The 27,928-nt window shown below is 40.7% G+C and overlaps 1 protein-coding gene and 1 pseudogene across 2 annotated transcripts; one reads left to right on the top strand and one right to left on the bottom strand.

Moving 5' to 3' along the window:
• Positions 1-876: 876 nt before the first annotated feature.
• On the bottom strand, positions 877-27,163 carry slc5a6a (solute carrier family 5 member 6a). Of its 2 annotated transcripts, none has more exons than XM_086189422.1 (18): positions 26,893-27,163; positions 16,448-16,551; positions 14,608-14,883; positions 14,241-14,462; positions 13,581-13,646; positions 13,026-13,077; positions 12,520-12,587; positions 11,882-12,036; positions 11,627-11,767; positions 11,343-11,472; positions 11,165-11,253; positions 10,853-10,965; positions 10,571-10,638; positions 10,109-10,195; positions 9,815-9,999; positions 8,966-9,069; positions 7,866-7,987; positions 877-7,783 (listed from the first exon to the last, which is right to left on the bottom strand). In XM_086189422.1, exons 3-18 carry the CDS (start codon positions 14,731-14,733, stop codon positions 7,592-7,594), a joined length of 1,920 nt encoding a protein of 639 aa, XP_086045548.1. In that variant the 5' UTR covers positions 14,734-14,883; positions 16,448-16,551; positions 26,893-27,163; the 3' UTR covers positions 877-7,591. The 2 variants fall into 2 exon arrangements, with proteins under 2 accessions (XP_086045548.1, XP_086045547.1); XM_086189421.1 differs by lacking the exon at positions 26,893-27,163 and adding an exon at positions 26,110-26,277.
• On the top strand, positions 5,584-6,457 carry LOC147242327 (uncharacterized; annotated as a pseudogene).
• Positions 27,164-27,928: the final 765 nt, after the last annotated feature.

Raw genomic sequence — 27,928 nt, 5'->3', positions numbered from 1 at the left:
TAGGAATCAGGATGCAGGAAATAATATCTGAAAGTTATCTTCCTCTGGACAAAAGTTCCATCCATCCATCCATTTTCTGTACTGCTTATCCATTGATTAATTAATCTATTAAGGGTTGGGGGGGGGGGGGGCTGGAGCCTATCCCAGCTGACATTGGGTGAGAGGCGGGGTACATGGGGCCGGGTCACCAGTCCATCGCAGGGCCATCAGGAGCAATTAGGGGTCCAGTATCTTGCTCAAGGATACTTCAACATGGCCACCGGGGGAAGTGAGGATCTAACCAGCGACCCGTCAGTTGTTGCTAGACGGCCACACTTCTGAGCCGCCAAAGCACCAAAGTTACTTCTAAAAAAGTTATTTATGTGCACCTGGAGCTATTGGGAACACTTTGGGGTTGGAACTTTTGAGTTCACAATTCCATCTCCCAGTTTTCGGGGTAAACTAGAACTTTAAATCATGGTCTTCTAACCCAGGCCTGATTTCAGGCGCAGAGGCACAATGACAGTGAATGGAAGAATGGAACTGCCCCAAAATGAGATACCCCCCCCCCCCCCCTTTTGTTCAGTGCTCCACCCTTCCACAAGACTCCATGACAACCAGCTTAACAGTTGTTTGTGCCTCCAGAAACCCCCAGGGCTGAGGTAATGAAGAGGATTAAAAAAATAAACAGAATAATAATAATTGTAGTTTATTGTTTTGTATTGATGCCGGCACGGTGGTGCAGTGGTCAGCACTGTCGCCTCACGGCAAGAAAGTTTGGGGTTCGAGCCCTGGCTGGAGCACGGGGTCTTTCTGTGTGAGTCTGCATGTTCTCCCTGTGCCTGTGTGGGTTCTCTCTGGTACTCCAGCTTCCTCCCACAGTCCAAAAACATCAAGAGGGGACGAGGCTGATTGATACTCTAAACTGACTGTAGGTGTGACTGGCTGTCTCTATGTGTGGTCCTGTGATGGACTGGTGACCTGTCCACGGTGAACCCCGCCTCTTGCCTGAAAGCTGCTGGGATAGGCTTCACCCCCATGAGCCCTAATAGGGTAAGCAGTAAAAAATGGATGTTTTGTATTATTTCATTTGATAGATTTTCAATGAACTACTTTAAGGATGTAAACCACTAAAATGTGGATTCTGACAGTTAAAAGAAAGCAAGTTTTTAAAATTTGTTGTTAAAACTTTTTTATTACCATCTCAATTCAAGTACATTAAAAATTTATTTTTCATACATCAAAACAACAGTGAAACATGTCTTAAGATCTTAATTTACTGGTGTAGTCCCAATCATGGGAGACAGGATTCATCTTTAGCTTTTTTTTTTTTTTTTTTTTTTTAAACATGAAACAGTACAGATGGTTAGACGCGTGAGATTCATGTATTCACTCATGAATCTGGGTTTGGTCCACTTTGGGACAGATGTTTAGGACCGGGCTAATAATATCCTGGAGCAAATGTATTATTATTATAAATTATATATATATATATATATATATATATGTGTGTATATATATATATGTGTATATGTATATGTATATATGTGTGTATATATATATATATGTGTATATATACATATATACACATATACATATATACACACATATATATACATATATGTATATATATATGTATATGTGTATATATATGTATGTGTATATATATATATGTGTGTATATATATGTATATGTGTATATATATATGTATGTGTATATATATATATATATATGTATGTATATATATATATGTATATGTATATATGTGTGTGTATGTATATGTATATATGTATGTGTGTATGTATATGAATGTGTGTATGTATATGAATGTGTGTATGTATATATGTGTGTATGTATATATGTGTGTATGTATATATGTGTGTGCACTTTTCCACACACACACACACACACACACACACACACACACACACACACACACACACCTGGAGAGAGATCTCTATGTGTAGCGATATCTATATAGATATATAGATATATACACCCTTTAAAAAATACACCAGGATACAGAAGAGTTAAAATCTATTTGGAAAAAAATGAAGGCACAACAAAAGCAGAGGAGTCATCTTGACGTCAGTGCTTCTGGGGTTGGATCTTTTTGGAATGCATAACAGGTAGAATTCTTGTGGATGGGAGACGACATCTAATAAATATTGTTCAAAACAATATTTATTATGGGTGGAAATTACTAAGTGCTGTGCTTTTCCTGTATTAACTGCTTATTCTTAGCAGTCCCGACTCCAAAGTCAGCTTTTGAGAATACGAATGTATCGCACTTATTTCAAACCTCACACATCCAATGTAATCAACATGATTCTGAACTCGTCCTGGCTGCTGCTTTACACCAGCTGATGATTTAAGTCAGACTTCTTCAGCAGCAGCATTACTGCATACTGACAATCATTGTGCTTTAGTGTTTTTCGTAGTAGTATCACAGTGTTTCTTTCAGACTGTATTGGTTTATACAGGACAATAGCAGTAATATCTAGAACATATCAGCACTTGAATTCGGTTCCGTCACGTTATAAATGAGGCTTCACTGTCATAGCATTACAGGCACACACTTCAAGTAATTTCAGGTATGAGGGAGAAGGATTCAACACAATCTAATCATAAATAAGAAACAGAATCATCAAGTACATAGAAGATGTCAGTTTAAGTTATCTGCTAAACTCTAGGAACCATTCTAAATGTGAATGTCATTGCTAAAATGTGGGACACAGCATTGGAGACCTCTTAAAGCGAGTTCATGTCCTGAAATGCTATGGAATAACGGCTGCTCCGTCAAAGTGGACTGCAACACTCCCAATTCAGCTGGTCACACAAAAATGGTTCTTGCATATAGAATCCCACATTTCTAGTCTTGAAATGTGCATAGGCTTTACATGACATTATAAAAATATACAAATATGACTGAAAATATATTTTTAAAAATTATAAGTGACTTATATTCTATATGCTTTGGATGAACTGAGGTATTACTGACATGATGGTACAAAAGATTGGTTGCAGTTTACTTGATTTCAGAGGGGCTCAGGTGGTCCTCAGTCTATAATCTGTGTCTTATGAATGATGCATGCCAAATCACCTTGATTGTCATTGAAGCCTCAGCAGCTTCACTGAAACAGGACAATGAAAGGCAAACGAGACAATCATTCTCACGCACGTGTCAACACACACGGATACCTCAGATCTAGGTTAACATCTGAATGAGTGTACCGTAGAAAAGTCTTTGGGAAGAAGTGTAAAGTCAGACTGGTTTGGGTTTTAACAAAACATGGCAGTCTACTTATCAAGCCCTGATACACAAAGATGATGGATGACTTGGCAACTGCTACAAGAATTCTGTGATTCCAAAAGTCAGGACAATGACGGTGATGAAGCAATGGCTCAGACAAAAACATTTAAAATACACACTAAATCAGTTACACATTGGTAGCAACAATCACCTGAATTTCAAAAACAAAAACAGGCACTACAAAAGATGTGAAGGATGAACACAGACTACTGGCTCGACAAGTCTAATGGACACACATCAGCTCCACATGGTTCTTCTGCTGTGTGTTACAGAGCAGCACTGTGCAGCTGTATGAGATGGGAGAGGAGGTCACGCGTGGGCTTGGCCTTGCTCATCAAGAGGGAGCGCACTGGGAAACACACTGCAAAACTTCCACAAAATGATGTGTTGGATGTGTAGCTCAATGAGTCAGAAAGTGCCTCATTTTGTTGCCAACTAACAAAAAAAAAAAGGTCTGTTACTCTGAAAATGTAAAGTAGAGATGGCTCGATGTGTCCACTTATATCCATAACCTTGAAAATATGTAGTAAACCCTGTCTGTTCAGTTGTTTTGATGTCGTGTGGAGGATCTGAACTGGACGCTGCGCCTTAAGGACGAAGTATTGTTGGGGCTGAACAAGAGCAAATCCCTGATATTGGGTTACAAAAGCTGCAATGAACTTCTATCATTGTTAAATGAGGAGCACATCTAGGTGTGTTGCTCGGGTCTCCATATCGTGCATGTTCACTCTTCTTGTGAATTATAAGTCAAATGTATTTTAGAGACCCTTAATAATGTGAGATGGGCCGCATGCAAGAACACTGTCAAACTCCACATCACCCTGAAGCAGCTGGAACATTGAGAAGCTGCCGTGCTGAAATAACATAAAGATCAAGCTGATATACTTGACAAGAAATCGGCAGACATGATGCATAAAATACTAATTATTCTCTTTGCACATTATTATAGATGTACGTCAAGTCCTCCTCCAGTCAAACATGTAGTTTGAAAATCTGAATCTCTTGTGTATGTCTTTATATTCATGTTGTACGCAAAGAAAATAAAGTAATCCTTTTTGTCACAAACTGCAATCAACATTGATAGGAGTGTGCTTCTTCTGTGATAATTGAACATCAGATTTGTGACAAACAGCTTGGAGGCCATTCCTGATCCAATATTCAACACAAAATGTGGACATTTGAAGCCTCCAGGGAAAAAAACCAGAGGATGGACTATAAAGGGAAGCAGTTCAAAGTGCAAAATGGAAATTAGCATTTTTAATGAGGTAGAAAGACTAGAGATAATCTACATACACATGAGATTGAAGGAGAAAACTAAACATTTTCTACACAATAGTAGAGAGTATGTATGTGTGCTTTTACACACGTGTAGAGTTTATACTCTAGCGACACTTGAAATATTGGCAACGAGGCTTTCTTACGGCAGGTCAAAGTGTTCCACTGAGGAGAAATTCAGATCGTATCTGACAACAGAACTGGACAATTTGAGTACATTCCAAATTCTGCAAATAACTGTAGTGGTTGTTGCATGAGGCCCATTGTGTGTCACGCACTATGAATATGACCCATAGTACCATAGCTGGCTACTTATGAAAGTCTATTCTCAGGGCATTTTCATTTCTCTACTTTGTTTGTTCTGATCCCCATCAGCTATTGAGTATATAACTTGCAATGTTTCCTCCTTGACTTGGTTTAATTTCACTTCAGGAAAAATCGCTATGTTACAAAATGCCTTACTACAAACATGAGTGTTGACTGTGCTTACTGGTCAGATGATGTACACACACACACACACACACACACACACACACACACGTTACGGATACCGATTCTGAAGCTGTGCAACAATCAACCACCTGATCTACAAGGATGACATCAAGCTGTACGCCAGACATGAGCAAGAAATTGACTCACTGATCCACACCACCAGGATCTACAGTAACGACAATGGATTGGACAAATGTGGCCGGATGGTATCAAGGAGAGGTGAGAAGATCAGAACTGAAAGGGGTCGACCCACCAGAAAGAAATATAGGTGGCATCCAGAGCAGCTACAAGTATCTTGGGATCCCACAGGATAACGGAAACCAGGAGGAGGCAGCAAGGAAGTCAACCACTGCCAAATACATCCAGAGATTTAGATAAGTACTGAGAAGTCAGCTGAAAGGTAAGAACAAGGTCTGAGCCATCAACATGTATGCACTGCTAGTCATCAGATACCTCGCTGGATCATCAGCTGGCCAAAAGAGGAGATAGAAGCCACAGATGTCAAGACCAGAAAGCTCCTCACCATGCATGGTGGGTTTCACCCAAAGTCCAGCATCTTGAGGCTGTACGCTAAGTGGAAAGAGGGAGGACGAGGACCAGTGAGCATCAGAGCCACTGTCTAGGATGAAATGTCGAAAATCCAGGAGTAAGGAAATGGTCCTTCAGGACGAGCTGCTCGGTGAATGCCTCAGACAGCTGAAACCTGATGGGAGTGAGGAGGCAGAGGAGCAGACGTGGACAGACATGCTCCAACATGGCATCTACAACCACCAGATTGAGGAAGTGGCTGATATCAAGAAGCCCTATCAATGGCTGGAACAAGGTGGACTGAAAGACAGTACAGAGGCACTCATCATGGCAGCACAAGAGCAGGCCCTAAGCACAAGTGCAATAGAGGCCAAGGTCTACCATGCCAGATCAGACCCAAGGTGCAGGCTGTGTAAAGATGCTCCTGAGACAGTCCAACACATAGTAGCGGGATGCAAGATGCTAACCGCAAAAGCATACATGGAGAGGCACAACCAAGTGGTGGGGATAGTGTACAGAAGCATCTGTACCCAGTATGGACAAGAAGTACCCAAATCTCAATGGGACGTACCACCAAAAGTGGTCAAGAACAACAGGGCTAAGGTGCTGTGGGACTTCAGCTTCCAGACTAACAAACAGCTACTGACGAACCATTCAGACATAGTAGTGGTGGACAAAGAGCAGAAGAGGGCAGTGGCAATAGATGTGGAGATACCAGCTGACACCAACATCAGATAGGAGGAACACGAGAAGCCTGAGAAGTACCAGGAGTTAAGCGAACAGCTAGAACAGATGTGGAAGATCAAGGCTAACATGGTCCCTGTGGTACTAGGAGCACTCGGGGCGGTGACCCCCCCCCAAACATGGTGAGTGGCTCCACCAGATTCCAGGACCAACACCTGAAACCTCAGTCCAGAAGAGCGCAGTCCTAGGAACAGCAAAGATACTGCGTAGAACCCTCAAGCTCCCAGGCCTCTAGTCGAGGACCCGCGCTAGAAGATGACACAGAACCACCCTACAAGGGTGAGAGGGCAATTTTTTTACATTACTCACTACACACACACACACACACACACACACATACACACCTCTTTTTTCTTTGATGAAATTTGCTACAGTGTAGTTGCTTTGATGTGTTCTAAAAAAATTACGAGAGCCATCTACCTCATTGGCACACCAGTAGTTACACCAAACTTGCCCAAAATCCACATTGAGGAGGAAAAAAAATGCCACACTTAAACAAGGTCAATGTAAAAGTACCTGGTTATTTAAAAAAAAAAAAAAAAAAGGAAAATTTGAAACCAACTTGCTCTGCAAAAAACACTGGAACGCACGTGGGGGATGGGTGGCAGCTCTACACACTGACTGGTAGTTTCTCCACCTAATATAGAGTTTGTCAGAATGTTTCCTCCACTCCATCATCATCTCAGTCCTGATCTGAACACACAGCTTAACTTGAGTGTACTGACAGTATTTATACATCTATCTGGTATTTATCTCCACATCTATAATAGCAGCTAGAAATGTATATTAAACCAAGGCCTTTGACTGGAGCTCAGTCTTATATTTTCTAGAATATTTTCTCTTCTCTACAAAAATAACACATTACATTATGTCTGTTACGGCCTTGTGTTCTTACTTTACCTGCACACATTAGTGTAGTGTCATTCATGATATCAGGAAGAAGATTTTCTCTGATGTGTTCAAATCTGGCTGCTCAGTGCATAGTTCCAGCCTGGAAGGGTTTGTTTCTCGGAGTTAAAAGCAGGTGCAAGTATAACAAAATTTCTCCACAGAACTGCTAGAGCTTGTTAACCTTTTCTGTACTCAGATTCAACTGATGGTGTCATTGCAATACTTTACCACCTCCCAGATCTGTTGACCTCAGAGATCTTTCCGACTCCACTTGGCAACGGATGTCTCATGATCTTCTCGTATGAGCTCTAACTGGACGGTCGTCTGAGGGGAAAGTGTGAGCATGTTTTCGGTAGGAGAACGAGAGGATCAGAGAGCTGTTTCCTCAACAGTGTGAGCAGTCAGCTGGCACAAGGCTCGAGGGGTCCTGGTTTCTTCATCTTCTGTCTGCCCTCCCTCACTCTCCATCTCCTTGTCCTCTGTGACTGTGTCCTCTTTGCAGTAAGCTGCTCCATTTTCCTCTTTCTTGGCCTTCTCATACTGTGTGCTGTTTTCTTTGGGCTAAGAAGAGTGAAGAGAGTTGAAAGCTTAAGGTCACATGACACAAAAGAAGACAGTGGTGTGATTTTAAACATGAGGTTACCTTGTAGGTGAGAGGAGTGACACAGCAGAGCTTCTCTCTGTAGTGCTGAGGCAGAAAGAAAAGCAGTGTGCCCAGGACGGGGTACACAGTCCCAGGGGTCAATTCCTTCTCCTTCATGGGTCCTGAGGCAGATAGCGGTTTTCATTTGATCATTATCACCAATAAATTGGACTATAATCCCACTTTTTTTTTTAGTATCAATATCTATATCTATATCTATATATATATATATATGTATGTTAAATTTCTGAAGTGTACCATTATTACTTTCAATCTGTAATAATTGTGTCGGCTTGTGATAGTTGTATCAGGCTTTGAGTTGTGTAATTAATTGCCCCTCGGGGATAAATAAAGTCATCTGAATAGCCAACCATTATGGAAGGTCAGATGCATATTTTGTGCACATTTAACGGTTCTGCAACTAAACTATTTACTTTCTGTCCTATTGCTGTTACTGTATTGCATTGTAAAGCTGTTCTCTGATTGTGTGGTTCTGCTGGAAACATTTCTTAAATGAAGGCGCTCCTCATGATCATGAATTGTTGTCTGGCTGCATTATTGCAGTTTTAAATGCTGCAGACTGAAACAAAAGATTTCTTTGTTGACGCTCAAAATTCGTGAAAGTAAATAAAACGAGTGTCTGTCATTCATGTCAGTTCTGGACCGGCAGTGCTGGTTCCTGGTTCCACTGTTCAATGGAGGCATTGCACTTTACACAAAACCTCCATGACTGGCTTGTAAGCTTAAACACTGAAGCATTTGAGCATTAGTGCTTACTCATTGGGAGCTGTTGGGTTTAAATTAATAAAGTGTGGTTCTAGACCTGCTCTACTTTAAAGTGTTAATGAGATAGCTATTGTTATGATTTGTCTCTAAACAAATAATATTGACTTAACTTCATATAAAATACTCTTAACAGTTCGATACAAGAAGCCAGTTCATATTTTAACTGTGTAACACTCAGAAACGTACAATTGCTTTTCTAAATTGTTTCAAATGGCAAAAAGGTCTTTGAGTCAGATGCTGTCATAAGACTGAGTTTCATCTTGAGCTACTAAACCCTTATAATGATGCAAGATGTTTAGTTCATGTCCATCTACCTGTGAGCAGGCTGACCAGCAGTCCCACCACCACCACAGTGGTAGAATTGTGAGCACTGTACCACATGTAGGACAATGAATAGAGTGCCTCCACACCTGACGGCCTGATAGAGGAGAGAAAGATTACAATAAGGAGGAACCAAAGATAAAAAACACACAATACAAAAAAATGTTTTACTTCTAGTACAGATCTGCAGTAGCTTCTAATATACAGGCACTGAAGCCATCATTTGTGTCAAGATATTCCCAAAATACTCGAAATATCCCCCCCCCCCCAAAAAATCTCATGTGCAGACATGAATCATCACCTCAACCAGGTATGTATCAAATATGTAAACGAAGCAGACCATTGCTGACTGACTCTCTACAAACTGCATTGGGATCGGTATTCTAACAGATGTTATCATTGTATATAAGGCAGATTATATTCACAGAGGTCTGTCTAAAGCTGAGAAACTGATTATATTAACAGAGGTCCACTTAACGCTGAGGAATTATGGGAAAAACTCAAAAATGGCCAATAAAAAAAAAAAATCCCTTCTCTTGATTGAGGGTTTGTTGTGGGTCCAGGATCTATTCCAAGATGTAATGAGGTAGAATTAAGCAGGAAAAGGTAAAAGATACTTCCTACAGTGATTCAAACCAGGCCTGGGCCTCAAGGAGAACCATGCAATCACCAGAAATTGCAGCAAAAACTTCAAAACAGCGACTGGAGAGCGGCTGCTATCCATTTACAATGGATAATGGATTATGTGACAGCTCATGTATAGTATCTCCCACTCTCTCTATGGCGTTCAGTCTGAACATATAGTCAAAGTCAAAGGTTTGCTCTTGGTAGGCGCGTGTTACCTGGGCTTGGTTGTGGTGGTGGTGACCAGCGAGGTCATGGCTGAGGTGGTCATGTTCTCAAGCAGGGGCAGGACGGTGGTGTTGAGTGGGGGCACTGGGCTGGAACCAGACATCCGCATCACAAAACTGCCGATGCCAATCCAGAAGGCCATGGCAAGACCTGCTGCTAATCCAACCACTGCACCCTGGGGTTAACAAAGACATAAGCTGAGGAGTAACTCACTATTATTTATTCAATGTATGGCCATTCTCTAGCCAATTAGTTAAAGGAAAGAAAGTTAAAGAGGGTCTTACAATGGAGTTAGCCCATGGGAAGAACATCCCAAGGCAGAAAAGACCCAGCAGGGGACCACCCACCATTCCAAAGATGCTGAAGGCTGCCTGAGGGGCAGAGGAGAGAGAACTTGGCTTTAAAATAGGGATGAATTCCAAACATATTCCTACACAATTCTACTTAATGTTTCTTTGTGATCTGCTCTGATAAAAATACCTTGACCGACTGACACCTTTTAGTACCAAACAGAACACAATTCAACGCACTTTACCATCAGACCTGCAAAAGCATAAAATGATGACTCTCTGTTCACCCAGTGTAACTAGAGTTCCTTTTAGACTAAATGAATGTCACAGAGGGGACAGAGGATTATAATATAAAAGTTTTTTTTAAATCAGAGAATCAATAAGACCCAAAGACAATGATTAGCTGTTTAGCTCAGCATTGCTGCGGTATGATAGACCACAAGGACTGTGTGTTACCTGCAACACAGATCCCATGATGGAGGCAATGTAGGCCATGGCGAGACACACTAGTCCATAGGCCAAAGCTGTGATGGACATGGACAGAAAATGAACATCTGGTTAAAAAATGTACAGTCACTGAAACATTTCCTCAGAGGCAGAAGAAAGCTTGATTTGAAGTTGGACATAAGTTAAATAAATGTACTTTGTTGTTTGAACAAGAAAATCCCCACACATTTCTTTGGAAATATAATATATGGTAAGTAGAGAAAATAAATTCGTAAAAACTACTTGAGTTACCAAGTCCTTTGGAGAGCAGCGTGGCTTTAGACTCAGTCATTCTAGGAAAATAAGGTTTAATGAGGTCCTCCATGGTAACTGTTGCTAGAGAATTGAAGGCTGATGAGATAGTGCTGGAGAGAAAAAAAAAGGTTGAATGAAAATGTGATTAATTGTTGTTTATTATATAAACGTTTCGATTAAAGGGAAATGTTCCTTTTGTGGACACACAACCTAACTACACCATTTCTAAACGCATCAAAGCAGCTTTTCTACATTATCATTGGAAAAATAGATACAAATGCGAATTTCAAAAACAATGCCTGACATTACCTGAGAGCTCCACTGAAAAGACAAGCCACAAATAGGCCCGGGAGCCCTGGTAGGTCCCTGAATACATCCATCACAAAGTACAGCACCATCTGTGCAAAGAGAAGAAACATGAAGATGGAGGTTTGAAAAAGACACTGACATCTACTGATACTGTGCCACCAAACTAATTAACACTGACCTGATCGTTGGTTTTGACGTAGCCCTTGTCCAGGGGGCTGTCCTCTCCATAGCGAGCAAACATAACTAGACCCATCAGACAACCTAAACACAGGACAATCTGCTGGCATGGGAAAACAACATAGCAGGACCTACGAGGGACAATAATAGTGAGAACAGGTTGTTAGACATATGTTGAACCTTAATAGTTTACAAATATCTTGACAGTTTGTTCCAAAGCTACAAGCTATAAAGGGTAAGACCTGCAGTTTTAAAAGTGTGTTCTGAGAAATGGAGGACACTCACATGACAGCCTCTTTCTCTGTACGGGAACTGAGGTATCTCTGGACCTGGGCCTGGTTGACACCGTACAGGGCCAGCATCAGGAAGACTCCACCTACACCCAACGTCCAGAAGGTGTGGCGCTCCAGGGGGTCAGGGTTCAAGCTACAGAGTAAATAGAAAATTAAAGTGTGAATACAAACATATAGAATCGTGCCCCTTAGAAAAATTGTCTTTTGCTACTTTTGAAAAACAAGACCATGCAGCAGTACAACTTACTCTAATCCAGCAATGCGACTGCCATTGACCGCCTTCCTCCAGACCTCCGCTATCCCCCCAGCCTGACTTGCCCCCACCACAATGACTGCCAGTTGTCCAGCAAACATCACCACTGTCTGGAACACATCGGTCCACATCACTGCCTTCAGGCCCCCCTGGAGGACAAAGTCCACAGGTTAACTGTTTACACTTCAGCCTACAAACTGAAAAACTATAAAAAAGGTGTTCAGGAATTAAAGCCTGGATTAACAGACAACCGATAGATTATATCAATTATTCTTCCCAGGAATTACTTTGATATTTTTCTGGGTTCTTTAATATCACTCTTGTCTACTGCACAAATTTAATGAGAACTAATGTTTTTTCATGACTACATCCAAAAATGTATATGTACAATTATATTAAGAACGCATGCGCCACGCATGCACCATGCACACGCGCGCGCACACACACACACACACACACACACACACACACACACACACACACAGTAATGGTACTAAAAAAAAGGTGGTATGGTATCATTTTAAAAAATGGTTTACTGCACTTTGTTTACTTTTGGTAAACCATGCAACACCACCAAGTGCTACACCCCACTGTCAAATTTGTAAAAGAAAAATGATTATTATGTAACTCACCAGGGCAGTATACAGGGTGCACACCAATCCCATGGCCAGAACTGCTCCCCACAAGTCAAATCCAGTCACTGCAAGGGACCAGAAGAACATTAATAAACACAGCAGGTTATTCAATCTAGGTAGATGTATAAAACTAAACAACAAAACAAATAACCAGCTCCCTTTGCTGTCGGAACTCAAAAACTATTTGGTGGTTTAGATGTAGCCAGCAAAATTGACATGCAGATGCACCACACGCATGCTGATGGGCATCATTCACTGATAATTCCCATTATATAGACAAATGGAAGCTGGGGCTAATGTAATTGCTATTATTTGCTAGATTAGATGCCTGAAAAAAAACTGACTGAAAACCAGCTGTAAAAAAAAAAGAAAAGAAAAGAAAAGAAAAGTAGAACGAATGCTGGCAGTGTATCAAAACTGAAATGTTACTTGATGTCCAAAACACCTGTAAAAGCATGTATGTGAAATCAATGTGTGATGGATGCTGTGGTAAAATGATGTACCTGCATTAAGTGCCAAGGCTGGGGCGTACAACACAACTCCCATATAAATGACCTGCAGAAGCAGAAAAAAAAGACATTACATGTTAAATACTACTGACTACCTACTGACAATTTTTTTTTCCCTGTACGAGAAAAAAGTTGCGAAAGTGTAATGTCGCAATAAAGTCATCCTGATTTTATGAGAATTATGTTACACATTACTGAACACAATGATATTGGGGAGAGAAACACCAACCGTGCTGTAAAATTTCACAAGGACCAGCGTGACCTTCAAAGCCAAAGTTTAAATCAGTCTCTAAGATTATGCAAGTATTATGGCTATGTTATTTCTCAATAATAAACTGGAGTTGGGATGTTGCTGTCCACTTGGACTGTTTAAAACTCAAAGCAAATATATTCCATCATTATTAATATACCTTATGTATCTTAAAAACTGAAGTAGCAATGATACCTCTGACATTAAGAAGATATCTTCAGGTTTCTGACTTGCTGACCTAAATGACAACTTGCCAATATGTCACCAACACACAAAATATGAAGCAGAAGATAAAATACCATCTGAAAAATGAAGGTCACGGTCCCACAAATGCGAACTGTCTTGTTGAAGCGCAGCTCCAGATACTGTTGAATGGGGATGAAGAAAGACAAAGAAAAGACAACAAAGAGAGGCAGGCAAACAGCTTGTGATATCTTAGTCATAGAGTCATCCTGTAATTTATGATCACAAAATCAAATGGATGTCTTTTGGTCACAGAAAAGCTGACTGGTACATAACTAATCAGGATCCTTGAGTTTCAAGAGAGACTGTCAGTCTGGTGCATATAAAGAATCACTACATGTTCAGACTGGAGACGAGAGCATGTGTTTCTGCTGGATGTTAACACCTCAAGGATAAGACAGCCAACGAGACAGATAAGACAACTGACCTCGGAGATAATATTTGAGAAAGACAAACAGGAGAGGGGCATTTAGAGGGTAAAAAAAAAAAAAATACAGAAGAGGGAAAATACATTAACTAGCCATAAATCCCCAATAACAGCAACAGTATAGCATTATAGTATAGAGCATTACCAGCCACACCATTTTCCTCACTGACAGTTAATAGTCACAATTCAATCTCAAATTTGAAAACTTTAATATTTCACATTTTGTAAATACAAAAATGGTACAGAGGGATATATTCTTGTTGTGTATGACTTCTCTACTTATGTGTACCTCATAGGCGCTGGACAGCCGCAGCCTGTAGAAGACTGGTATGAAAACGTGAGCTGGGATCAGCAAACCCAAAAAATAGGAGCAGCCCAGGAACCAGTACTGAGTGCCAAAGGTGTACACTTCAGACGGAGCACCCAAGATGGCCACAGCAGACTGGAAGGTGGCCAGCAGAGACAGAGACACAGGCAGGCAGCTCATCGAGCGGTCAGCCATCAGGAACTCCTTTGAACAAAAAGGCATCAATGTGAGATGAGTTTGAAGATATTTAGAAACAATAAGTTTGCTGAAAATTAAAGATTCAAACTGGCCCTGGGTCCTTCATGAGAGAGTCAACCTTCACCACTGTGCCAAAACAAAATAAGCCTACCTGTGTTGTGCGCTGACGGCCGCCAGAGAAGGCATAAAAGAGGCCAATGCCAGCTGAGGCCACTAGCAGCAAGGCAAAGATGACATAGTCCACTGTGGAGAAGTGCATCTGGACCACTCCCCCCATGATGACTTTGGAAGTGGTGTGTGGTGTGGGAGATTGGGGGGGGGGGGGGGGGTGGAGGGTGGGGGAAGAGTAGGCCGTCGGAAGCACGGCCTTTGAGGGTGATCACAACATCAAGGATGGCACATCATCCATAGGGCTACTCACATAGAACTGGAGGAGGAAAGGCAGAGACAGGAGTAAGTAGGCAGTGGTTAAGTGAACTCCAAACTATGAACACTAAAAGGGTGCATGGGAAGTGGCAGAAATCACAAACTAAACTACAACACTCTCAAAAAACAATAGAAACAACGTGTTTCAGCACACAGCCTTCATAAGTGGGCCAATACCAAGTAGATAGGACACTAAAATAGAAGAGCCAGACCATTGACAGTTTCTATGCAGTTATTCTTTTTTCATGAACATTTAGATGCAGCTTTTTAGTGGCAACTGTTCCGTTCATTTGTGTATCAGGTTATATCCGATATATATGGAATATACAGTACATTATGTTTGTTATGTTACATCGATGGAAACAAGTGGCTGCAGCCTTGGCCACTGGAGCAATGCATTAATGTGATGGCCATGTGGGACGGGCCCGTCCATGCCTCCTAATACATGTATGCTGTAGAGGACTGGAGGTCCAGCCACAGTCAATATCATCATTAACTCATTGAATTCTTGACTCGTATGCAAACTGGTTTGTTACAAATGGTAGACATGTATTTATGATAAAGGATACTTTTTCAATTAAATAAGTTGAGTTTTCCAACTGAAATACTTCATGTAGATAACAATATTTTTACAATTTCAAATAAAAATTACCATCTACCTTCCTTTGTCCTTAATGAATATAAATGGTTACCCTCTTGGTGGTCTTTACCCACAATACGAGACAACAACTGTTTTCTGTGAGTAACAATTTTTTTTTCTTTGTGAGGATCCTGAACAGGGCAGTGACAAATCTATCCAGACTGAACAGCAGCACCATAACAGAATCAGAAACACACCAGGATGATGCAGCGGTGTGATATAGGAGCCAAATAAGGCTCATCATTAAAATGCTACATTTAAATTATGATAAGATTAGATTGAAACAGGAGGACCAAGTGCGAGCAGGTGTTAGATGAACCATTCTTTTCATTACAATTTTAAGTTCAGCAGGGAAATGTGTTTGTGTGTGTTAGTGTGAGTGTTTTTTGTCTTGTGCCCTGCTTTCACTCTCCTTTAATGCAGTTGTCATGGTGACAAAATTAGAGATGGTTGCCAAACGTTCATGGCTGAATACACCGAAATATATTCTTATTTAACCTCGTCACCAACAGTAAGTGAAAGTCCATGATCATCCCAAATCCCATCAAATATCCCTCTTGAAAGTTTTATCTCACAAATAGAATGACAATAAGTTCAAGGACTCAACCTCCACTAAATGTGCATCCGAAAGGAAGTTGAACTGCAGCGTTCTCTACAGCATTAAAGATAAGATATCCCTTTTTAGTCGAAGGAAGTCAGACAATATGAGAATTATAACAGACAAGAATGTACATTAAAGCTGTCCTTCCCTATCCACACAAACATGTCACCTGCATACTTAATAAAACCCACAATTATATGTTTAACAATCACAGTGTGTTTGTATCAAAGTTACATCTGGCCATGCCAGAAAACAGGAATCTTTGTACATTTAAAAAACAAAAAACATGACAATTTCAGTAAAAGAAAGTAGTGATTGACTTACCAGCCTACTGGGATGAAGCTGCTGCTGAACAAACGGCCAACTCAGACCTGAGGCTCACGGAGAGGAGACGGAGCTATGATCAGAACCCTCCAATTACAATTACTCTGGAGGAGGAGGAGGAGGAGGAGGAGGAGGAGAAATTCAAAAAAATGATGCACCAAAGCAAAGCCAGAAATGACCTCTCTCAACACCCTTGTAATCTTTTCCAAGAACAGGCATTTCTTTTCTTTCAGACTGTAACCAAACAAAATCCAATCCCTTGTTATGTTTTGATAGGAGAAACATAACCTGATCCTATTCCAGTTTTCACATTATACTTGGTTTTGTATCAAACAGTGAAGACAGGGCAGTCCTTCATTGCCTTCATCTGAAAATACCTCTCATATTTCTCATTAAACAACAACATCTCTGTCACAGTGTGCAGAGTTTCATTTGAAGAGCAAAAGAGCAGCCGACTGCAGAGAGGCAAAGGTGGGAGAAGATGAAATAACATGGAGAGAAATGAGAAGGGATTTAGTGAAAGTGGCTGTTGCTTCTAATTATATTACAAGCTGCCTTTGCCTTTATACTTAACTCATCCTTGACACCAATGGCAAATTAAAATAAAAATGTCCAATTTTTATATGCTCAAGTTTTGTTTAAGTTAAAGATTAAAAAAAAAAATTGACGGCAGAAAGCTTTTGCAGTTTGCAATTCAACACCCAGTGGGCGCAATCCTTCGCTAGAGTCCCTGCCCATGGCATTTAAAGGAATGGGATATGCAACCTAACCTCTGAGCTATTAAATCACCCAGATGGGTTTAATGATCTGAAGTCTTCTTTACATGAGATGCCGGCAATAGAGGTCCCACAATGACCACAAGATTACTTTTGATATAGATTATTGATAAAGATTTGATAGAATAAAATAAATGAAAAAAACAAACAAACAGAAAAGATGCAACTTTTTTGTAGGATTAACTGCTGTAGGAGAAAGCCGTCATTTTTTTTTCTTTTCACTTTAGAGGCAGAAGTCCCCCAAACAAATCTAAAGAACAACATTGAAGGATCAAAGTCAAATGCAGATTTAAAGAGTCAGAATGGGTTTCAGTTCATCAGATCTCAATGAGTGTGTTCACTGGTTGTACCAGGATGTATTTTAATACCAGGTCTCAACCAAACCAGGATGTGTGTGTTCCTCAAAGAGAAGCAGTGTTCTGCTCGGACAGGTCTGTCTGAGTGATATTCATACGCTGGTCAGATCAAGCACTGGCCAAAACATATGACCTCAGGGAATCACACTCTTATCATTATGGCTCATTATCTCTAATCTACCTGAAGAGTGCCTGCTGCTGAGAACAGAAGCTACCACCACAACAACCACCTGCATTCACTGGTAAATACTGTTGAGATTACTGTTAATGGGGGGGTGTAAAAAAAAAAACACTTGTCTCTCTTTTTTTTTTAATAATCCTGCCCTTTTACATGCCATGAAAACAGCAGTTCTATTGAATTGTTACAAAAAAATAAAGATTTTCACATAAAACACTGTTGTAAACAGTGGAAGCATTTGTTGATTAAATGCCATGATGTATTTAAATAACACTGTAAAGCCCAGTATAGGCTACAGGATGCTCTGTAGGGCATGAAGCAGAAATGCATCATGGAAAATTTCAGCATTATCAGACATCCCTTTACTGCACTTGTGTGTAACAAAAACCCTGACTGTTTGGGCAAAGGTGGGAGTGTAAAAGTAAATCATAAACCCTGGCAGGTTACCAGGGGCTTTTGGGTAATAATAATTCAAAAGGTGTAGAGAACAATGCACAGCAACTTGTGTGGGGACGGTCGATATTACAACAGGTAAAGCCTCTTAAAATGCCACACTGACTTGTGCCAGTGCTGTTAAGTTGTAATGTCATAAAACAAAGTCTCCCACTGAGTAGGCTGAGGCACAAATACAATTTACAAACCTTTAACAGTGATGGGAGTTGATGTTAAGAGTGTATGTGTGCGTCATGTAACATCTGATTAAACATTGATGTTTACAGTACAGCTGGAGGGAAAAGTGGAGTAGGAATTATTTCAGACGAGTGGTAATAATGATGGGAGAGTGAATATTTGACTCTCTTTAATAAGAAAAATGAAACAACTGCGAATGAATGCTAACACTGCTATTTGGCTATCTTGGTCTTTAATTAAATGTATAATACACTTTATTCACTGTAGTGCTTACAGCTTGTTATACTGCCCCAACTGGCCAAATAATCAAAACAAAACTGTGACAGTGTCTGTTTCTATACTTCCATTTTCTACTGCAGTGACTGGTTTGGGAATTGTTATGGCGCCACCGTCAAGTGAAATTGTAACTGATATCTTATAGACAGTCTATGTACCAATTTTCATTTGAATGAGGACAACAGAACTGTGTAAACATCATGATATATCACAGTAGCATCCCCTGAGTGTGAAAACAGTTTGAAGTTATCGACACTTGTGTAGTGTGGCGTCATGTAATACATTATCAATATTGAGGACTTGTTAAGTGTATCACACCTCACCCTCCAAAAGGTTTTTTTTTTTGTTACAGACTAAGAATAAGCAAGCCCCCCCCCCAATGCTTTGTTTTGAGTCATTCAAATGAATGTGCAAAATTTGTAACAATTACATGCAGCAACAGATATAATTACAGAACGATTCTAAAGGGCAGGTGATAAGTTTAAGTAGAAATGGTCTGTAATTTTTAATCATCCAAGGACATTGATCAAGTATTCTCTTAATCAGTCACATGGTTAATGTAGTGTTAAATGTCAAACACGTAATAAGCTCTTTAACTTTCAAACATTCATCCTGCTGACTTCCAGTTATGAATAATAAAAAGTTAAACAATTGTATATAATCATTGAAATGTGTCCCAATTTTTAAAAAACAAATTGAATCTCCTAAAAGGGATGTCTCTACCTGTCAAACAAAGTTAATACAATCTTGTATAAGTAGTTAAGACCCAGAACAATGGCAGCTTAACAATAAATAGAGCTTAATAATGTAAAACGTTTGAACACAAATCTAAATATAAAATTATAAATAAATATTCTAGAGGAACAATAAGAGACCAAAAATAAAATAAGTGTAAAATGAATTAAAATTCTCAGTTATGTCTCTGACTTTTGCAGCAGAGGTTAACCTTAAAAAACCCACAGCCAGTTTCAATACTGATATGCCCCTAAAACGTGTCAAGGAGAGTGTGACATCCAGAACAGGACCAAGCTAGCAGCTCCAGCAGATGCACTTAAATGAGAAGCATTTTTTAGCTTTGCTTAGCTTTTTTATGCGGATCAAAGCACTCACTGTATGTAGCCCGAAGTAAAAAACAAAACAAATTTACCATCGATCTGAACAGTGTGCAGTTGATTTCTAAAATGGATTCTCTACAATGGACCACAGCTCATAGCAAGTAATTTGTTTCTGCACCAGTGGGTTTAATTCAATGGAGTTGTTAGGGTTCAACATACTTACTTTTATCCTCGTCTGCTAAGGGAAGCGGGTCAGAAATCTATTTGCCCCAAGTCAATTTTTACTTACTGCTATACAATTTTTTTGTATGCATTGTCTGGCCTCCACATGTGTAACTGAGATTAAAAAAAAAGAGACTTTGCTTCTTTTATCCTCAGCTCTGAAAAAAAGGTGCATTCAACTTGTTTTATTACAAGCCAACGTAGCATTTTACCTACTCCAGGCAACAGTGATATTTCCTGATGGCCGCTGGTTGCTCTCATCACAACAGGAGGGTACAAATGCTCTCCAATGCCTGGTATTTACACTTGTATTAAACATGGTATTATTCACTAGAGAAGTGGAGAAAAAAAATCATATGCATCACAACTTAGAGTCATCTCTTAAAAGATGTGTCAATGTAAAAAAAGTATATGATGATAGGACTTTTCCCCATTCTATTCTCTCCCACAGCAGCTCTCACTCTAACTAAAAGTGAGACACTCATTGCCAAAGGTGGAACCCCCACTGCATGAAAACAGAGTATATCTTATCTAACCTTTTCAAAACATCAAAAGGAGGCCAGGGAGCCCAGTGTTGCCTGGCAACACAGGGACAATGATTGTACATTACATGATGTTGAGGATGAGCTGGCAGCATTGCTTGACCTCCCCCACACCCCCTTCTATTTCTGTGTAAATGAAGGATAGAAGAGCTGCTGTTTGATGATGAGAGAGCAGACAGTGTGTGGAAAGGTTTGCAGCTGTGTTTGACCGACTGCTGATTGAGACCACAGCTTTACAAAGCCTACCAAGGTAGATCCAAGCAGACAGGATTCTTTCCCATCTCCTCATCAAACATCTACCAGCGGGGACACCGGACAAATACTGCCAGATGTCTTCTTGTTGCCCTTGACAGCAAGAACCACAAATGACTGTAATTATAAATTGTTGGATAGCAATGACCTCTAATGTCAGGTCTTTTCAAAATCCTTATCAAATGGCTGTAAATATTCACAAATCTCATCAACTCACAGCAATTTTAGAGCCATTAATGTCTTTAGTGATTCTAGCAGCCTGGTGATGTGGTACCCTGAGATGGATGTAAATGCACCACAATGACACTATCAATGACTAAGCTAATATTTAGCAGGTATAATGCTAACAAGCCTAATCTCAACCCCGCCAAGGTTGAAAACTACAAGCCAGTATCACTTCTGCCATTCCTGTCAAAAATACTGGAGCGCTCAGTATTTAACCAGGTCTCTGAACATCTGCGGAACAACAACCTACTTGACTCTTTTCAGTCTGGCTTCAGGTGTGACCACTCCACTGAGACTGCACTCCTGTCAGTCACTGAGTCACTGAGACGAGCTCGAGCTGCTGGTCAGTGCTCTGTCCTACTTCTGCTGGACCTGTCTGCTGCCTTCGACACGGTGAACCATCACATTCTCCTCTCCACACTCTCTGAGCTCAGCATATCTGGTTCTGCCTTGTTGTGGTTCAAGTCCTACCTCACAGACAGATCCTTCAGAGTGCCATGGCGAGGAAAGGTGTATAGACCACACGGCCTATCGACTGGGGTTCCTCAGGGGTCAGTGCTTGGTCCCCTTCTCTTCTCTCTGTACACCACCTCACTTGGTGCAGTGATCCGCTCCCATGGCTTCTCCTACCACTGTTATGCTGACGACACTCAGCTTTTCCTCTCTTTTCCACCTGATGACAGAATGGTCTGAGATTGTATACCAGCGTGTCTGGCTGATATCTCCACATGGATGAAGGAACACCACCTTCAACTGAATCTGTCTTAGACTGAACTTATGGTCTTTCCAGCTTGTCCATCTGTTCAGCCTCAGGTCAGTGTCCAACTTGACTCGAGCCTACTTGTGCCCACAAACTCAGCCAGAAACCTGGGTGTCATGATTGATGACCAGCTGACCTTTAAGGTTCATGCGGCCTCAGTTTCTCGGTCTTGCCATTATGCCCTCTACAACATCAGGAAGATCAGACCCTTCCTGACCCAACAGACCACACAGCTTCTGGTTCAGGCTCTTGTCATCTCACGCATTGACTACTGCAACTCTCTTCTGGCAGGCCTCCCTGCATGCTCATTCAAGCCTCTGCAGATGATCCAGAATGCAGCAGCATGTCTGGTCTTCAACCAGCCCAAAAGGGCACATGTCACCTCGCTGCTGGTTTCTCTTCACTGGCTTCCAGTGGCAGCCAGGATCAAATTCAAGGCACTTCTCTTGGCTTATAAAACAATCACAAGAACGGCTCCAGCCTACCTGGAATCCCTGATCCAGGTCTACTTTCCTTCTCGCCCACTACGCTCTGCATGCCAAAGACGCCTGGTGCTTCCAGCCCAGCACTGCTCCAAATCTCTAGCCAGACTCTTCTCTTCTGTTGTTCCCAAATGGTGGAACGAACTACCGGACTCTGTGCATTCTGCTGAGTCCCTTTCTACTTTTAAGAGACAATTGAAGACTCAATTGTTCAGAGGACACCTAAGCACTTAACCTGACTCTTCTCCTCTTTGTCCTGTGGGGTAGAATAAATCAGAGGGTCCAAGACCCAGCACTTAGTGACTATGTGGCACTAACTGTGTTATGTGATGTTGTATGTTTGTCCAAAAAAAAAAAGGGAGGGGGGGGGGGGCGACACTTCTTCTGCCACTAGATGGCAATACCTGTGACCAAATCACAACTGAAGCACTTTTGCGCTTACTATGGGTTTTTCCTGAAGTCTGAATTCTTGCTTGTGTTGTACGTCACTTTGGACAAAAGCGTCTGCTAAATGAAATTGTAGAATTGTAGAACATCCTCAACATCTTAGTTCAGCGTGTTAGCATCATATCAACATTTTCAGAGCACTGAACAAAAAGCAAAGCCGATGCTGAAAGGAGCACCAGCAGGTATAGAGGTATCTATCACTGGGATACCCAATGCAACTTGAGGTGGAAAATATGCAGATTTAAGAACTTGCATATTTCATGACACTGGCAATATGAAACAAGTATCATAAACATAATCTAAAAAAAAAAACATCCTTTTTTGGCCTGAAGTCAGCATAGTCAGAGCTGTAAAAAGACAATTCATAATCCAGAAAAGCACCTAATCCTGACCTTCACCTACACTGAGCAAAGAAACAGAAAAACAATTTGAGTCACAAAATCAAAACTCTGGTGAAAATGCAAACACCAATACTCACAAAATCAAACTCGAATAAATTCACATTGTAAATGTCAAGCAGCACCAGACTGATATCAAAATTCTTTAGTCATATACTGTAGATGAATAGTATAAAGCTAAAACAGCTACATTCTCAGTATTAAAGCCCAGAGTAGCTGCTTCAAAAAGGACTACACATTAAGATGTTAGGAACATATTTGTTTATGTCATGCGTTACAGTTCTAAATTAGTTTTGGATCTGTCTTCAAATCTGACGTATGACTATGTGCTGTTAGTTTCGTGCACTCGCGTGACATACATGCAAAATATTCTACATCAAAATGTAATCAATGCCGTGTAGTGGCATGCTAACACTTCTCTTGGATCACTGCCTCCTCTAGCCCCCTGCTCAGTGACACACAAAGCCAATACATTGAGTAATCATTAAACCCTTGGTTGAACCCTGGCCTGGCTGAGTGAAATAACCAGCACAGCTTCCAGGTAGAAAGAGACAGATAGAAAACATCTAATCTCATCTTTAGGCAGCAAAGACTAAGGCATGTGAGATGAAGAGTAAACTACTCAGCAGTACAGGGGACTGTCCCAATGTCAGTTTTAAAAAGACATTCTGAAACAGGAATGGGTCCAGTAGTGCTCAAGATGTGACATAAACACAGAAGCTGTTTTTAAAAAAAACAATGCATAACAATAGATAAACACTAATGGGAGAATGGTATATAATTTAATCTTGCTGAAGATGTATGAACTCATCACATTCGCGTAGATAACATGGAGGACAACTTGTCCGTCTCATGATGATTTCAGAAGCACAACACTTTTGGAGGGTAGTCTAGATCTGGGGTTCTTAACCTTTTTGACCTTGAGGCCCAATTTTTATTGTAAAAAGCAGCCCAGGGCCCATCAAATATTCACACTTTATAGGTTTAACTGACCTCACTCTCGGTTTGGTTTGTATTCAATAATAAACCAAATCCATTCACTCTTTAACAAGCAAAAACCTGGTCAAATGAAATGACATAAAATGGGATCATCACAAAGACTTCTGTTAAACATGTAAACCTGCACACATCAAGACGATGTAGCTGGCTTTCAATGCACAGAGTTGCCAGTCAGTGACACGACAGACCTTTTCTGCATCTGCAGCCCATTTTCCTCTCTTGAAAAATTCCACCAGCTTTACCACGAGTGTCGAATGCTTGGTCTTAAGATGTACAGTAGTTTGGAGGGCTTTAGTGCTTCGTTGGACAGCGTCAGCCCACACTCCTCACACTGGGCTCTCGGCACAGCCTTGCTACCTCCATTTACGAAGCCGTACATGATGATGTCGGGATTGGATTTACGCAAAAATGTAGTCTTGAGTGGTTCGGCACGACATTGGTCTTCATTTTTTTCTTTTTAAAAACTTCTTCATAATTTTTGCTAAAGGGAACATAGAGAAGAGGACGTTGTCTCCTCTTACATTGAAACTTCTTAAACAAGTGACTGATGCATTTCCGCCACCATGTGGTCAAAAGCTGCACTGTAACTGAGCATCAGACATTTCTGCTGTCTTCAGTTGGTAACCTATGCAGTCGCGCCCCACAAGTGCAAAACTGAAAGTTTTTTGCAGCTCTCTAGGTGGGCCGCCAGGCCTATGGTTAAGAATCACTGGTCTAGATGAGGATCACTGCATTTGCCCATTTAGATTGAGGCACTGGTTATGCTCTGGCAAACGCATTGCTTAGCACTGGCATTCATTTGCTCAAAGGGGACCTTCAGTCTTTTTTCCAAGCTAGACCCCATTTTCCTAACTTTTTTGTCTAAGTAAGAGATGGACGTATCAATTTTTGAAATCGCTCCAGTATGGAGCAAGGACAGAACTACCTGCAACCCCAGAGTACACTATAATGTAATCAAGTAGGCCAATCATCAAATTCTTACCATGAAAATTGCACTTCCCTCCACACTCAGATTGCTATTATTAATGTCAGACAGCATAATAAAAGTTGACCTCTCAAATTTCCTGTGTTGAGCTGTGACAGACAGGCTGAAGTTGTGCTACATAAATGATGAAAATACTACTTAAGACATGCTGCACCTCACTCTTCTTCGGTCTGAAGCAACTATTCTAACCTTTTCCTAAAGCAAAATGTTGTTCCAACAGGGGAGAGACACAATGTAGACATTTTTTTTGTTTCTTCATTTCCATCAAGTTAACGTACAATTATAATAGCAATAAGAGTCTGTCAATGTGTGTGCGTGGGGGGGGGGCAAACAATTTAGTGGGTATAATTTGATGGCAGCCAGTTGCCCCATTGGATTACATTCTAGCTTCTAAGGGGCACCAGGCAGCTCTGCTATTGCTCCATACCGGAGGGATTTCAAAACTAGTTATTTCATCACTCACAAAGAAAAAGGAGGGGAAATACGGACCAGGTTGAAGGGGGAGAAAATCCCTTAAGTATCCCTTTAATTATCTTTCTTACCGTTCTCCGTGATTTGACACAGAGTCATCAAATACTATGGATGAGATTGTGGATTAATGTTAATGAAGACATTTTTCCTATGTTACTGTCTTTAAAAATGAGGCTATTTAATCTGAACAATTGCTGCTGTGCATGAATGAGTTGTCAAAGACGGAGCGACCAACCGTCATGTTCTGTTATTTTACTAATTAAGTCCTACAAGTCATTCATTGGATCTCGTGAACCAGCTAGCCAAACTGGTTTTCCTCTACTCACGTGACAACACACAATCTTGATACAGTCCACAATATTCATCCGCTACCAGGCGACAAAGCTTCAACACACAGTAAAAGACAACCATTCAGGACACGGATATAAAAAAAGTAGATGGTATTTAACGTAACTGTACGCCAACGTACTCACGTTGCTCAAACTTCAACCACCGCGTGCACACACGCCAGACCCAGCAACCTCCAAGCCCTCAATGACGACCACAAACGGTGTAGTCCCCTTCGTAAGAAATTCGTTTCCATTATGTAAATGGACAATCTGGCTTACCTCCAACCACTCCACGCCGCCAAGACACTGCCTACAACAGGTACGTTATGTTTAAAGGCAGGCATTGATGGGTCATCCACTCTACTTGACTGATCCAGAAAACGATGCATTCACGTGTTCCTCGAAAAATAAGGATTCGCCGTTCTTGTCTTCACAGGAAGTCAAGCGTGTCTTCGTTTAAAACGTATCTAACTTAAATGTGTAATAATGTCAATGCACCTGCTGGAATTTGCAGCGTTTTATTTGAAAATATTTTATTAATTTCTTTCATGAATTGGCTTTGCATTTTTTTTGTTAAAGTTGTCCTGTAAAAAAATAACGTCATTGATATTGTACAGAATAAATAATGTTTCTCCATAATTTACCATTATCGCGGTGTCATGACCAAAGGCGTTTTAAGGTGCGTTTTGTAAACCCAATTATAAAATAGCAACTGTCCCTAAGTTGCTGAAGGCAACAGAACAAGTGCTTGATAAGCTGAAATATATGATACTCGATAATGGGCAATGATTTTTTTTTTTAGATTTACATTGATATAACGTTTGCTTTACTCCTAATTATTGGGAATTTGCACGACACTTATTAAAATGGTAGCTGTCGCTTTCTGCAATGCGAATGGTTTGTTTTTAAAGTGGGTGATATGTGGGTATGATGACGCCACCTGTGACAGGGTCAGGGAAAACCGTCATCATTGTAATTAATTGCCATGGCAATACTGGCCAATTCAGTAGATTACGATTTACGCCACTCATCCCGCACAAGCACAGATATCACGATTCTTACCTGTTCATTTTAACTTTGTAAGCTTGAGTCTGCTCATAACGAAAAATCCTCAAGTGATTGATCGGACCAGTGTTCAGAGATACATCAATGACATTCGCCAGACATTCCCGTCCTCCATCCCAGTGCGCACTCGTCAAAGCGCAGCTGCAGAGATGCCACATCCTCTCCTCCTCCTCCAGCTGATGACTCATGAGGATCAGACTGGTGGGCCTCTACAATCGTGACACCCTGTGTGGAAAAAAAAGAGAACAGGCACACGTCCGAATAGTCAGTTCAAGGAGCAAGACAGAGGCAAGAGCGCAAACGTGACATTTGGAATCCACACACCAGATTAGCACTCCCAGTAAATGTCATGTTCTCATGGCAATAACAAAAATACAATGAAGTAATGAAATTCACTGGGAGCCCTGATCTAGCGTGCGTACACTGTTGTCCAGCTACTGACGCATTAAGAATGAATGAAAACACGATGTGAACAGTTTGAGTGTGAAAAAGGTGTGACAGTCATTTATTACTGTCATATTGTACCGCCATATATATATATATATATATATATATATATATATATATATATATATATATATATATATATATATAGGCAAGTTAATATTCTGCCGATTCTGCCGATTTGACATGGATAACAGATAATGCGACACTGACAGGATATCAGTAGCACAGCTCTGTATTCTGTAACCAGTTACCTTTAGGTCATGGCGGAGTACAATAACATGTTTCTAAAACAATAATTAAATAATATTAGTTGTTGGTTTTACCTCCGAGTTAGTTAGTTTAGTTTGGAAAGGAATAACCCATTTTCTTAAAATACAAACCACTGCATCGTTTTCAATCCAGTCCAGAGTAAACATCTCCCACTCAGAAGCGTCATCATCCAGCCTGGAACTACACTTACGACAAGGAGACTTTGCAGAATACATGATGAGGACTGTTATATTAAACTTTTTGTTGTTTCTTTCAATCCGCGACGCTTCGTCGTCAACCCCGCCATGTTGTACCAAGTGACAATACCGACCAATCA

The sequence above is a fragment of the Aulostomus chinensis genome, chromosome 20 (assembly GCF_037954235.1).
Source record: "Aulostomus chinensis isolate RoL2024-O1b breed Wild chromosome 20, RoL_Achi_v1.0, whole genome shotgun sequence".
NCBI lineage: Eukaryota > Metazoa > Chordata > Actinopteri > Syngnathiformes > Aulostomidae > Aulostomus > Aulostomus chinensis.
The sequence above is the reverse complement of the archived record's forward strand: the minus strand, read 5'-3'. Positions and strand labels throughout refer to the sequence as shown.

Excerpts from the sequence above, each read along its gene's own strand:
- slc5a6a (XM_086189422.1), bottom strand. The coding sequence starts at position 14,733 with ATGGGGGGAGTGGTCCAGATGCACTTCTCCACAGTGGACTATGTCATC. Across the intron at positions 14,463-14,607 it reads GCCGTCAGCGCACAACACAG|GAGTTCCTGATGGCTGACCG; the intron begins GTAGGCTTATTT and ends TTTTGTTCAAAG. Across the intron at positions 7,784-7,865 it reads TCACTCCTCTCACCTACAAG|CCCAAAGAAAACAGCACACA; the intron begins GTAACCTCATGT and ends CACTCTTCTTAG.